Source organism: Zonotrichia albicollis, chromosome 8 (genome assembly GCF_047830755.1).
Source record: "Zonotrichia albicollis isolate bZonAlb1 chromosome 8, bZonAlb1.hap1, whole genome shotgun sequence".
In the NCBI taxonomy this organism is placed as follows: domain Eukaryota; kingdom Metazoa; phylum Chordata; class Aves; order Passeriformes; family Passerellidae; genus Zonotrichia; species Zonotrichia albicollis.
Window position 1 is genome coordinate 17,351,894 of NC_133826.1, and position 14,887 is coordinate 17,366,780.

Consider the following 14,887-nt stretch of genomic DNA (forward strand, 5'->3'; position numbering starts at 1 on the left):
AATAAATTTCTGTCTGGCCCAGAAAAAGTATAGTTTTACTGCCTTCTTTGCCTGTATAGAATTCAAGAAAATCAAGTTGTCTGTTCTTGAAAGACATTTTTGGGAGGCAGGGAAGCAGCAATTGCTGCCTTTATTAAGAAATCATTAGCCAGACTCTTGACTGCCCAGATCTGAGGTTTTGCCACAGGGATGCTGTAATGCATCTATGACTTGCCTTCAAACCAAGCCCAGCAGCCAACAGCCTTAAAGGCCACAGCTTCCTTGCTGCAGAGGCTGTGCTGCTGGCCAAACCTTTCAAAATTAATTGTCTTCTCCATGAATAAAAATAAAAGATGGTGAAAGGCTGCTCTTACTGAGGATCATTGATAATTTATAACATACACGGATCATGTTCATTTGCAGGCTGTTTTGAAAGAAGTGCCACAGCTGAGGTCCTACTTCCTCCCAAGCTTTGGTCAACAACCGGAGGCGTTCAAGCTCCTCAAAAGTGAAGTTTGCCTGATAAAAAAAAACAGCAGAAAAGAATGTTAGAAATCTAAGGAGATAGACAGAATTTATGATTTATCCAGGATTTGGTGACAGAGGAACCTCTAATTTAGCTGTATTTTTTACCTTCAAAACTTATCCAACCTGTTCAAATAGCAGAAATTTTAATAACCATCAGAAAAAGAATCCATAAAATCCAGACAGAATCAAATTCACTTAGGATAAAATTCCGTGGTATATGTAATGGAAAAAACAATTGCACATTAAGCCTAGGTAATTTCAATTCCTTAAAATACTCAGATTTTCGGTAGAATTATCTAGAATTTTCCCATTGACTATCTCTCCCCATTAAGAACTAAAAAGGAAGATGATGATGTTAGTAGATGAATGAATGGAAGGCAGCTGGAAAAGACAGATACTCCCATAGCTATGCTATTAAGCCCTGAAATGCTGAGCTGCTGTAAATCTGATGTTTTTCTGTGTGAAATCTGAGCAGCAGTTTGTGCCTTGTACAGATCTCTGGAGTAGTGAATTGCTGCTTCTGAGGTGGCCAAAACCTGGGTCATATGCAACCTTGATTAACTGCTCAGATTAATTTCACTCAACTTCAAGCATTTTGCTGAAGAGTCCAGGTTCCATCCTATTTTAATGAAGTGAAAATTCTTTATGCATTCAAAAGATGAAATAATAAACCATGATGTTGCTATTGGTTTGCAACATCTCAGTGTTAGTTCTCAATAAGGTTATCTAAGTCTCACAGTTGCTCCATTTAAATATTCACTGGCACAGAGCTGCTCATGTTCCTACCTCTGTAAAATAAATATTACTATGCTTACTGGTGTAAATGTGGAATCATGCCAACAAAAAGCTGCTTGGGTGAGCTGGACAAACCATGAAGCATGGACCAAGATGGGATGAATCAGTGAAGACCTGTCTCCTGTTTTTTAACACAGTACCTGTCCTTCCTTCAGGACCATCAGAACAAATGGAGTTTTGAGAAGAAAATCTGATTAGGCTGACTGTCACTGGTGACTGTTTTTCAAAAGATGTTTTTGGGATACAGTTTTTTAGAAATGTACACTTTTGTATTTCAAAACTTACATTTTTTACAATTTCCCGTACAGAAGGTGAATCAGGAGCAAAGAGAATTTTTCCCATCAGCAGGGGCTTCACAGCATGCCAGGCTATTTTGGTTAAAGGGTTTGATTCCAAGTTCTGGATCAATGCATTACAAAAGGGTGCTAAAGACAGAAAGAAAGACAGTCTTTATGTAAAACCCTACTAAAATCCTATCACACATAACATCCTGCAGGGCTTTTTAGTTGCAGCACAGACATTTTGAATCTGAATGAGTGAAAGCACATTCTGCAGTGCAGAAGTACAATGACTGAACGGACAGAAAGACTATTAAGTAGATATTTGAGTTGTAAAATATGCTATGGAAATTGGAAAAGCAAACATAAATAGCCATTTGAAATTTGCTGTTATTTACATGGTATTTCAAATGGAAGGAAACAAGACAGCTCAGAACTGACTAAGCAGTTTGGGCTTTATTTCCTTTACTCCTAATAACTTAGCTCCTTTGTATTGCAGCTGCTACTAATACAAAGCTGATCCTGTGGACTTGGATGTTGAACTCCGGAACAGTTCAGAACTGGATCCTACAATAATTTAAAATTAAATAGTTTAATATAAATATTTTTATCTTACCCCTACACTATGAAGTAATTAGTTTGCCTGGACAGCATTCAATTAATTTGTTTCCTGGTTGAAGAGAGGGAGTACTGGACCTCTTTGGAAGTCTCAGGCATAAGCAGAGCCAAGTATTAACACAAACAGTGAAAGGTAGGAGCCTCTGTAAGCAAAGTGCCCATCTGTACTTTGTCACCATGCAATCATATCTATCATAGCAGAAGGGACGCAGAGCTACCAGCTATAACATGAGTGGTAGTACAGAAAAAACTGCTGGTGAGCTCAGTGTAGAGAAAAACTAACTAGCAAACAGAAGGGGACATAATAAAAAGACAAAATAACAAATGGTAAAAAATTGGTTGTTCTTTGCATTATATCCTATTACAATAGGAGGGAATAAAAAATGAGGAAATAAAAGCAACAAAAATTGGTAAATTGAAATATTTTCTATATAAAATGTAATCATGCTGTAGAACATTACTGCTACAAAATAGATGCACTTTTATGCAGGAAAATAACAGCCACCATGTATCAAATTGACTATTATTGGAAAGGAGAGATTGTTAAATTCCTGTGCCCAAGGCCATCAAACAAGTTAGGAGAAAAAAATAAAGTTTAGAAAAATACTTTGGAGAAAAGTAATTCCAGAATGCCATACTGTCTTTTCCTGAACCTTCTTCAGGAACATCTTGTTCTTCCTGATATCAGTAGCATATAATAGAAGATAAAACAGAGGAACAGTCTTAATTATGATCATGGCTATGATTGCGCCTTCTATATAAAAAAAAAAAAATGGGTATTTCTGTCAGTTGTCAAGTCCTGGGCTTCTCTGGTTCCAGCTATGAAGCAAGTATGGAGTAAAATAATTTCACCTGGCTCTAATTTCTTAAATCAACTGCTTTAAAATGTTATTTATAAAAGCAAGATTCTATGCTAATACTTGAACATAAGGTGCACCTGTCAAGAGTTTCTTAATGGATTGGTGGGAAAACTTACTGGTTGTATTATCATAAAGATAACCAGATTTCTTCCTTGTTGAGTCAATCCCCAGGAAAGCTTTGTAGTTGTTATCTTCATACCAGTTGAAGGAAAGCACTCTGGATCCACCTCCTTCTGGGTAGCCACAGAAAAGATCTGACAGGGAACTCACCAAGGTGCCCAAGGATTCTGGCCTTCCATCTTGTAGAAATGGTTGCAGAACCCTCAAAAGGTCCTGAACACTTGGCTTCCTGGCCAGCTGCAGTAAGACAAGGCTTGGTTAATGGCAGCCCTCAAGGCAAGAAAGCATCTGGTGAGGTCACAGTTGTGCCATCAGGTAAAGTGCAAATGCAGTCAGAACCTCATCCTTTCATCTCCTCTGCCCTGGTCACAGGCACCATTTTCAGTTCTTGTTCTTTCATATCTTTTCTGAAGAAAAGAATACACTTCAGAATTGTCAATGCTTGTGTCTACATTTATTTTGTAATGAGAGAAGAATGAATTTTTAAGGAATCTGCTCTTCCCCAACAATTCTAATTTTTTTCTGGTAAAGCAGGTAACTGGAACATAAAAACAACAAAGGAAAAAAGGGACTATGAGCTATACAGAAAAGTGATGCAATTTATTATTAGACCACTTACCTTTTGCACTGCCTGGGAGACATTAGACAGCACCCTCCCCCAAGCCTTCAGGTCTGCACCTGGTGAGTTTCTGTCCAACACAGAGGGAAGCTGTGAATACATAAAAAATAGGGACAACCTTCTGCATGACAACAGTTAAAACAATGAGAAGAAAATCCAAATGGCATCTCTGTAGCTCAAATTCTTTGAGTTATTTGGAACAATATCTTATAAGCCCGTCTTATGGGGCCACAAATCCAGTACCCATGTGCAAGACACCCAGAAATCTGTGCAAATGTTCTTTCTAATATAAGGCTGAAACAAATACAGGCCACTTAAAATATATCTGGGGATTTGTTCTGCTCATCTAAGCCCACCATGACAAAAGGTGCAAAGATGGAGCAGGTCTGCAGTAACTGGGACATTTGAGAGGCTGCTTCTCACAGAGGCTATTCTTCCAGTGAGATATACAGACTCCTGGTGACTTCCAAATTTAGTTTGATACAGAAGCCTGCATTTGCCATGGAGGTAAATAATTTGTAGAACTTTATACTTTGGAAACTCCTGGATTTTGGACAGTCTGGTCCTCAGTGTTTGTCAAACCTGAGAGAAACCATTACTTTCCCAGGCTTCTTCAGACTGACCAAACTGCCTTTTCAGTAGAAGTTAACATTTAATTTATCAGTGACTTAAAAGAAACAGGTGACACCATGGTATGCTGTCACATACCACTTTGTTTGCATCACTGCATCCTTCTTTGTCAGCTGTCTAAAGAATCACATATGCACTTGGAGCTGGCACTCCTGAGGCTTTCTCAGGCATTTCTTCTGCTATTACAACAAAATACAAAGCTGGACTTGTAGATAGCTAGACTGTGATATTAATGAGACAAGCCCCTAAAAAGCCTTCCCCAATACGCCTACACACCCTGCTGATTGCCTGCCATTCCCTTCAGTCAGTAGGTGGCTAAGAAAGCAGAAGACAGCTGCACTGTGTGGGTACCTGGCAGGGAGTCACAAAGGCGAGAGCTTTTATGGAAAGCTCATGTTAGCATGTTCTGATCTGTCACTTGACATTCAGGCAGGAAGAATACATGCAGGGCTTCAAAATACACTTTTCCTTGTCCCCTAAGGAGAACCAGTCTGTGCAAAGATTATACAGTGTTCTTGGAGCATCTGCCTGAACCTGGTCTTTTTGAAACTCTGAGGAACAGGGTTTGTAAACCTGTAAAAAATGCTGGGCAGTACATTGTGAATATTCACTTGAAGACCTCAAATACCTCAAAAATCTATTTTAGCAATACTGTAGTACTAATTCTCTGCTACTTCCAACAAGCATAAGATACATGAAAACATAAGACAATATATTTTTAGGAATAGAAAAGAGCATCTCTCAGAAGCTGACTACAAATCCTTATCAGGGTTGGTAAAATCACATGGGCACATTGACTGACTATCAATGCTACAATAATCAAACAGTGTTGTGCTGGTGTGTCAAGTGCAGTTCCTGGTAGATTCTGTTCCCAGTTCTGGGAAAATCACAGCTGAACAAAATCCATATTAAATTAATCATAGTGCTACACTGCTGTGGCAGAAGAGTCTGACCAATACTTCCTATGCAACTTGAGGAGTTTTTTATATATCCTGCCTGCTCCTATAAAGCAAACTGACAATGTGATGGTTTCATGACATCACATTAAAGGTGAAAACCAGCAAATTAAATTCAGTGTTGAAAAATGCAAAGCATGATCATAGGAAAAACAAACATGAAAGATATATACACAGTGATGGACATTTAAGATTGCTGCCATGAGGAAAGAGACCTTGGAGCCTTTATTAATAGTTCTCTGAAAGTATCACTTCAGTATGCAGAATACAAATGAAATACTAGAAAACTATGCCATTTTATAATTTTTAATAGAATTTTTATTTTATTATATACTTTAAATCCATGTTTATACATATATATAGAGTGCCATAATATTGCCATACTAAACTAAGGCTGCAGAAGTGGCAAATACATAGCAAAGTCACAGTAGAAACAGGAACACAAAGAAGGGCAAAGAAAATGAACAGGAGTAAGGAAAAGCTTCTATAGAAAGAAGATTAAAGGCAGCACAACTTCCGAGTTTGGTTTGGCTTTTTCAAAATGGCTCACATGGCTATACCAGCTCAAGCTGCACTGTGACTTTAACTGCCATGTAAAATTCTGTCATGCTGGACAGAGCAAAGACAGAATGGGCTGCATCCAGTATTTCCAGAATCCTCATGATTCCCTATAGGTTTGCCACACATTGTTTGGCTACACAGACTGGAAAGACCAGATAATATTTCAACACAAACTTTGAATTAAGAACTGCATTTGAATCTCTTAGTTCTGCTGTACTGTGAATTTCATCTGTTTCGTTCCAAAACATACTCAGAACTATCTGGTGTCCTGCTGGTGGTAAGTTAACAATCACACATCCATAACCTTACATTTGCAGGGGTAAATAAACTAAGATCACTCAGAAAATCGGTGATGTAGTACCAAAAAAAAAAAAAAAAAAAAAATCTTGAAGGGCAATGAAATTTAAGGGAAAAAAAAAATAAGACAGCATAAGGCAGAGTTAATTGTGTTAATACTTACCAGCCGGAATAGCTTAAAGAAATCAACATTTGCATACAAGGCATCTTCTACTCTTTGTAGACTGTCCTGGGACAGGGCACACATGGCCTTGTGTACAGAAGGGAGACCTCTTCGGCTGCTGAAGATAATAAAGCGGTCCAGGAGGGCCTCACTGCAAGCAATGTCCTTCAGAGTCAAGCTAGGGACACCATAGGCGAACTGCAAACAAAACCAGTGTTTTACTTATTATTATGAAACTTGCATACTGCTCAGGAACAATTAAAAATTTATCAAAAGTGGATAGTTTGATATCAGCCCCTGCTAATATTTTAATGAATGGCAGAGAGATGTGGTCAGCTGAAGCATCAACCCTTGAATCACCTTCACTTGTTGCTATGCTAGATCACCTTGCCTTCAGACATATTTTTGTCTTCTCATTAGTGATTTTCCTTCCATTGCAAAAGTCCCTGTGAGTCATCTAAGCACACGTGAAGCCATGCCACCCATCCTTGTGGCTAAGGAGAAATAGATGCAGCTTGCTTGAAATTATTTTCCCAGGACCAAATGATTGTACTACATCACTCTACCTTTTATATTCAGGTTAGTTATATTTTTGCTGTTACTTGCTCTAAGAAAAAAACCAAAAACAATACCTCTCATTCTCAAGCTTGATTTCCCTCAGCATTCTATTTCAGTTATGACTATTTCACTACAGTGCTTCCCACAGCCATTTTTCGCTGTCACTCTGCACAGGCACATAGCCAGGATTTACAAAGCCATTCTACATTAAATCACACCCATTTACTGATTACCACTTCTAACATAAACATAGAACAGAAAAAGCCCAATTTTTTCTCTTTAGTGTTCAATTAATGGGAACGCATTTGTTTCTAGTTAAACCAATGAACATGCAGAATAACTCTTTAGAAATGAGTAGATTTACATGGGATTTACATTGCTGTTATGGAATCTTTGTAGTCTATGAATAAATTCTACTTGCTTTATAATATAGAGTACCTGTAAATATAATAAAAAGTAGCCCTGGAAATTGCTTATAAGCTAATGTTCTCATCCTCTGTCCATCTCCTTTCACAGTGCAAATTTAAGGAAAACACTGCTCAGAACACTGTGATGACTGTAAATGCATGCTGTGTTTGAGATGAACACAAACTTTCAAAACTAAGCAAAAACTATGCACTGACACAATATCATTAGACTAAATGAATTTAATAAGAAATTATTAATATTAATATTAATATTTCTTATTAGAAATTGTCAAAATCTACCCAGGAAAATAATTTTCTTTAGAAAAACAATCTGCTGAGCATTCCAGTCTTCAAGACATATGGATTGAAAAAACACACCACAGCTATACCAGGTCAGACATAGATGTATATTTACTTTTTATCTAAGCAAATTAGGAAACTCATCATTATAAAAATTTTATATGTGAAAACATAACATCTACAAAAAATGAATTGTATTTTATCTGCCATGACTGCCCTGAGCTTCAGCTTATGAAGCAGGAGTTGACAAAAAAAGAAAGGTCTCTGAATTACACAGAGATTGTATTTTGGAATTATGATGCAAAAAGGGATGTGAATTTCTAGAAGTATCTGAGAAGCACTATCATCACGACAGCTGTACTGGTGTAAAGGTGTTATTAACACAAGTTTGACAGTGCAGAGAAAGGCAGAATGCAAAAGAAGGAATTCAACTGACAGATCCAGCCTGCCTTGCAAAAAACCTCCAAAACCACCCATCCCTGCCCTCCCTCAAATTGGAACATTTGAACTGGATTTAAGTTAGTTTATGTCAGTGAAATAATTAGCATATTTGCTGGGTCACTTAAGTCCTGGGGATGTGTGTGGTAAGAACAGCATTTTTTAACCATACACGCCTCATTTGGTGTGGTCTTCATCAGGCAGGGTCAACTGCAATGAAACTGGGCTGCACAGGGAGGCAGCCTGGGAACCTTGATTTGACTTGTGAAATGAGGAAACAGTGACATTAACATCATTAAGAAGGATAAACACAGAAAAAAAAAAGGAGTTGTTATTTACAAACTGTAACTGCTTTTCAATAATGTTCATGAACAGATGGGATTAGAAAAACACCAAACCTCCACCCTTCCAATTTTTCCGGTAGGCTGTGCTGCTGCCAATCTTTCCTGAACTTCTTATTGTTGTGCTTTAACATCAGTTTCTTATCTTTATCTTAGAATGACTCAAAAAAGCAGGCTCTCAGAGGGAAACTTCAATACTTTTTTTTTTTTTAATCAATGTGTCACTGTTTAGCCAAAGCTGGCAAGATGAAGTCCAAATTATTTTTTCAGCTAGTTGGCTGTTTGATCAGGTTTAGCTTTCAGCTCTGTGTGTCATTTCCTGACTCCCAGGCGGCTCAGACCTAGATCTCCAGCCAGCTGTTGGCAACAGTCAGGCTTTTGTAAACAAGTTGCTTTCAGGTTGATCAGCTCTGTGCCATCAACAGCAGGGGGAAGGGGTGTACAGAAACAAGCAGGCTAACAGAGGGCAGAGCAGCATGAAGAACTGGAGATGAAGTATCATGGCTGAGAATTAAGACAATCATAGATCTAGGGTCCAGTCATGGCTCTGAAACTTCCACCTCAACCGTGCAGAAGTCCAGCCCAAGCAGCTTGCTTATCAAGAAGGGCTATTGGAACAAAGCAAATCATCTCCCACAGAAAATGCCAGTGTTCAATTCCTACTGAAAATAATTCTCTTGCTGTGTCTTTAAAATTATGAGATTGGTTTTTCTGCATGGTTTTCACCTGAAAGAAGTATTCAGAGCACTTTCTTTCCTCATAGCTGTAAATCAGCTCTGGGTAGATGATCTTGTATCCCTGCAATTACTGCTAACAAGGAAACTGCATAGAGGGCAGCAAAAGTGGTATTTAACACCACATCTCCTCTGGCTTCCTCTAACCAATACTCAATTTCTTTAATTTCCAGCATAAAGAGAACTACATCTCTTTCTACATCAGCACAGAAAATGCAGCAGAAAGACACCACATTCCAGCAGGTTTCAATAATTATTTTTTGGTGATGACGTTGAAAACTTCAGTCCTGCATACACTGGCAAACAGAATCTTTAGCAGGAGATGAATGAATGCCACTGGGGAGCTAATAGAGTCTAACACAGCAGCACTCAGTTCTCCTGACACAGCAGACCTGTGGTGCAGAAGAGGTATGGGATTAATAGGAAAAGAGAAACCCAGCAAGATATCTGTATATAGTCTCCTTGTCACAAGCAGCAAGGAAGTAAATTTTCAACATCTCAGCTGACATGGAAGTGTGAAAATGCATAGGATGTATCAATTTACACTGGCTTTGGTATGGTCTTGTGGTATTGCTTCATGATAAAGTGAGGACAGGGGAGGGCTTCCCCAGGTACCAATCAAGAATTCAGCAAATAAGTAATTTGGCTACTGGTCACACCAAGTGGAACCTATCATGCACAAAAGGAACTGCATGAAAAGTCATGAATGCCCTCCTTCTTTCTGCCCACACACAGTTTTAGAATTTGCATTTTATGTGGCAGAGAAACAGAGGAATTTTGTCTTTCAGCCTCAATTATTCACTTGCTTCCACCCACACAAAATGCAGTGTAGAAATTGTTCCAGAATTCCGATTCAGCAGCACTCATTCATTAATAGAGCATTCCTCAGACAGCTCCCAGCCACCATGCAGGAGCATTTACAGCATGTACGTGCAGAAGCAGAGACAGCCTGGACTTGGTCAAACATAGTTCATTGCTTAGCTGCTTCAGGAGGGATTTGACCCGCACTTTTCACTCTGAATTTTCTAAGCAGATCTATTTTTCAATCAGAATCAAAGAAATTGGGTCTGTTTCTCCACTTTCACCTATTCATGTAAGACAATACCAAAAAGATACCATGCTGACGTTAGGGCAGAGAAATTATAAATTAAGAACCTCCAATAGTTCTTCTCTCATCAGGACTATTATTTCAAAAGGATGCACAGCTTCCTTATGTTTTTGAGTCAAGTCTTCAGTCATGGGGATGGACGCAGTACTTGCCAGTACTGTTTCTTGATGCTCATTATTTGGGTGCAACAACAGAATTTTTCTGTTTATTTAATGATTTTTTAATATTTAATGTATACTCAAAATGTTATTTAAAGACAAACCAAACATCTCTTCCTCTAGATTCACAAAAAACAAATGGAGAAATTGAAAAAAACAACCCATAAGGCATCAGTTATTCTGGGCCCAAGGCCTTCACTGAGGCTACTTTGCACATAGAGCCAGGAGATTGGTTCCTCACAGATAACCACCTGGTAGCTCTTAAACCCTACCCACCTGTTCAGGGCGCACTTGAGCATTAATAAGCTGGTAAACAACAAAATCTGGGAGGCCAACATTTTCTAGCAAGAAGGAAGTGAGGGTCTCCCCATCTTTCAAAATGTCAAGAATTCGTATTCCTCTTCCTGGATGAAAAAAGAATGCACAGATCAGTGAGATATCAAACAAAGGAAGTTAAAGAACAGCTCATATCCTGGCTTAAACCTGCAAAAAGAATGTGCTTTGGCTTTTATACCTAGTCGTGACTAACTGGGGCTGAAATTATTTTTGCAATTCAAAATCATTTTAATCCTTTGTTGGGAAATGATAATCAGAAAATGCTGAGTGTTCTGGCTCGGCATATCTGATCTCTCAAAGATGTTTCAGACTAGGGCTACGGTAACGGACACACTGAAAGCAGCCCTGACTGCATCTGAAACTGTCTGATTTTTTCTGATGTAATGCTTTATTTTAAAGGTTCAGATTCAAGTATGCTACAGCTCTTAGTGTCCTTTCTTCTGAGCCTTGTGTAAATAACTTCAGTCAACCCTTTACATTTACACTAATTCTCAGTTTTGTCAATCAATTTTAGTTACTTACCCTTATTCTCTAGCATTGCAAATGTGACCCTTGAAAATCTTCCATGAGAAATAACTCAACTTCTTTGGAGAAGCATAAAGTGCGGCTTATGCTTCATAATAAACTAGATTAACAACTATATTAAACTAGATTAACAACTACTCTTCAGGCAAACCAGTGAGACTACCCACTTTTAAATTAGACACATTTAAGATGTTAAATTAGTTACATGTAAGAGGCCACCAATTTCCCTGCTACTGTCTGGAACAATACTCAAAGTACTGCTGTTCCTAAAGTCAAACAGTTCCAATCTTTCAAAACTTGTCTCTTACAAATCTTATCAGTGAGAACTCTGCCTCAGCATGGTGCAAGAGAAAAGCTTGGAAACCTAATGTTGCTCATGTTCATCAAATATTTATTATGACGTTACTAAATTATACCTTTATTAAAGGTAACTCACACAGCATCCACAGACTTTGGTAAAGAGTGCTTGAATAGCTCTAATTCTTCTTGTCTTTAGAACAGGCAATGGAAACTGACAGGAGCAGTGTGTATCCTACTGACATAGGGAATGTAACTTTCAACATTTCTAATAAACATGCACTCCATTCTGTGAGCTGAGTCTTATCTGAGTTTGCCAACTAACTTCCACAATTCCATCTGCACTAAGCATATTCTGGCCTGAGGCTACATGGTCTGAGAACTTCTTCAATTGTTTCTCCACATATTTATTCAAGCAGTAAACACTGAAAACAATAGCAGGGGTCTGTCCCTCATATTCTTACTGATGGCTTTCCTGGCATCCAGGCAGTGTGGAGGAAAAAGCACACCACAAGAAAACATCTCATAGAAAGTGTCAGAGCAAAGGGAGACAGGGCAAGGAAGGAGGACTCAAAAGGCAGGTCTGATTTCAGGAATCCAAAGAAGGGGCAATCACAACTCTGGCATTTGCAAATTTTTCCTTGCTCAACATTGCAGCTATTCAATTAAGACTGTTACTTAAAAGCGATAGTAGTAAGCTGTAAACACAGACAGCTTAAATAGCCAATCTTTCAGTAACTTTTGCTGTATGAAGAAAGATGGCAATTCCTATTTTATTTAGTTAAGCTTCAGAACTGACTTTTTTACTGTTTTATATAATGGAAAATTCCAAATTTCTAATTTTTTTAAAGTAAAACACATCTAAAACCTCCACAGACTCTAAGGAGTGTTAACATTTCATGTCACAGGATTCGTGGGAATGTACTCTATATTTCATGACTAAAGTTGATATGCGATGCAAAGGCAACTTCCTAAACCATGGGGTGTGGCCCTTTAGCAATACACAGCAAACCCATGGCATGACATGCTTTTCCTCCCCTCTAAATAGTCATGTTTGATTTCTATGGCTGGGTACAAACAACAGCTCAGATTATACTCGAGTTCTTGTTTACATTCTGGGGCATTTGGTTGTCTCACTGTTATTTACAAGGAGATAATCCCTTTTTTACTTCTAGTTATAAACCTCTGATAGGATAGTGGACCATGTGCATCAGATGGTTTATACACATCCTGTTAAAAATATATGGACAGTGACTAATTTTAATAAGAATGCTATTCCTGTGACAAAGGATTTGAGAATGGGACAAATCAATTCACAAAGCCAGACCATTTTTAAACCTTTAGTTTTAGGAGTACCCTGTTCAAATTCTATACTGCAAGTCCAAAAATTTTACAATTATACCTTTCCCTATTTTCCCCAGGACTGTGTTTTGAGTTTGGCAAGTTGCTTTGAATAAAAATTAATGCAATGATTTTGCAATTCTGTTTATAAGTGTTCTATGCTTTTTAAATAGATCATGAAGATTTTCCTTCTTCACTGTTTAAACCTGTTTTAGCTGAGACTGTAACCAAGTACCTCGAAGCACCTCTCTGGGTTATGCTCCTGGCATATATTCATTGTTCCTAATTTTTCATTCCTTTGCATCTTCCAGTGAACTTTCTTACTGCTTTTGCTTTTCCTTTAATGATAATTAATGACATTTCTTAAGCCATGTTTTACTTTGTGTGGTGAGATATCCATGCTTTTCAAGTTTTTGTCTACTGTTATTTAAGATGGCTGTAGTAGGAGATGACTGCCTCTTCCTTTCCCTTAAATGACAAGTGTTTGTCACTGAACAGATTTTAACTTACCCTAACAGTAAGCAGAGCAATAGCTACATGTGAAATATATTATAATGCTGCCAGACTTCAAAGTAACTATCCAACTCTCAGAAGGAAAAATTGAATAGTCTAAAGGATATAGACACAACAATTACCTGCAATTCTTTCAGGATTAGTTCTCATTGTTTCCATAAACTGAGTCATAATGATCAGCTCTTCCCAGATTCTTCCAAGGTCATGGATTTCAGGGGTTTCCAGTAAAAGCTCTTGAGCATCTTTATATACCCTTGCAAGGCTGAAAGGAGAAATAATGAAGAAACAGTAATTTAAGAGTGATGACTCTTGAGAACCTTTCAAGTAAAAAAAACCCCAAAACCAAACAAATGAAAGAGAAGAGAAGAGAAGAGAAGAGAAGAGAAGAGAAGAGAAGAGAAGAGAAGAGAAGAGAAGAGAAGAGAAGAGAAGAGAAGAGGAAATGTTGACTGTCTGTAGTAGGGATGAGGAAAAAAAAATAAGTTGTCTTGTCCTCAGTTTCAGATAATTTGGGGTTCAGTTAGATTTGAAATTCCACAGAAGTTTTAAGAGGGCTACTGGTGTTGCAGAAGATTGGCCATTAATATATTTTTTTGTTAGCCATGCTGGTCCTTCTGGGGACACAGGACCTTCCCCAACAACTTGTATCTCACAGTTATAGTGCAAATCTGCCCTGGCTCTAGCCCAGGCCCACCTCCAGCATTGAATGGGGCACTCTGGGTATATGCTCAGCTTAGCAAATGACATGGAGTCATTCACAAGCAGAAACAACCTTCACCTCACACATCAGTCTCCTCCAATTTGTTTGGCCCCTTCAGAATATTTCTTCTAGGAGGAGCAGGAAAACACAAGTAGCAAATAGTCACAGGCAGCTGTTCAACTACTGGTTCTGGGTTAGAACATGCAGATCAAGCAAGGATGCAACCAGACCCTCTGTTTATGAACAAGCATAAGAAATTCTAACTATCAGGCAAGAACATTACATTTCTTTAACAGTATTATGTTTTTCCATGCATGCAATAGTGGATCTCACTCCCCATGACTCATTTTAGCTTACAGGAAACAACAAACAGGAAGGACCAAATTATTTCAGAGAACACAATGAATTTACTTCTGCTGCAGTGCACTGGATTCATTGGGACTGACAAAGCGACAGTTTGCTCTGTAACAAGCAACCTAGAAAAGCTAGAATGTACAGAGACCAGAACTCTCTATCTTCACTGTGTTTGACTATACCCCACCAAAAATGTTCAGCTGACTATTTTTAATCCTGTTCACCAGGAACAAAAGGTCAAATGGTAAGTTAAGTCCACATTACAGACTTTCACATGACAGGGGCTTCAGTGGCCTTCACATTATTAGCTCATGAATTTTAATCATTGGATGCTCTAAAGTGTTCTCTGCAACAGGGAGATTTGAAGCATTTT

The 14,887-nt window shown here is 38.2% G+C and overlaps 1 protein-coding gene across 1 annotated transcript in view; it reads right to left on the reverse strand.

The window, feature by feature from the left end:
• ABCA4 (ATP binding cassette subfamily A member 4) overlaps positions 1 to 14,887 on the reverse strand; it is a 66,694-nt gene that overhangs the window by 41,350 nt on the left and 10,457 nt on the right. Inside the window, exons 6-12 of the mRNA XM_026790512.2 lie at positions 13,583 to 13,722; positions 10,725 to 10,852; positions 6,405 to 6,602; positions 3,798 to 3,887; positions 3,175 to 3,415; positions 1,588 to 1,727; positions 382 to 498 (exon numbers count right to left, since the gene is read on the reverse strand). Of these exons, the coding sequence (XP_026646313.2) occupies positions 382 to 498; positions 1,588 to 1,727; positions 3,175 to 3,415; positions 3,798 to 3,887; positions 6,405 to 6,602; positions 10,725 to 10,852; positions 13,583 to 13,722 (1,054 nt within the window). The remainder of the gene's footprint in view (positions 1 to 381; positions 499 to 1,587; positions 1,728 to 3,174; positions 3,416 to 3,797; positions 3,888 to 6,404; positions 6,603 to 10,724; positions 10,853 to 13,582; positions 13,723 to 14,887) is intronic.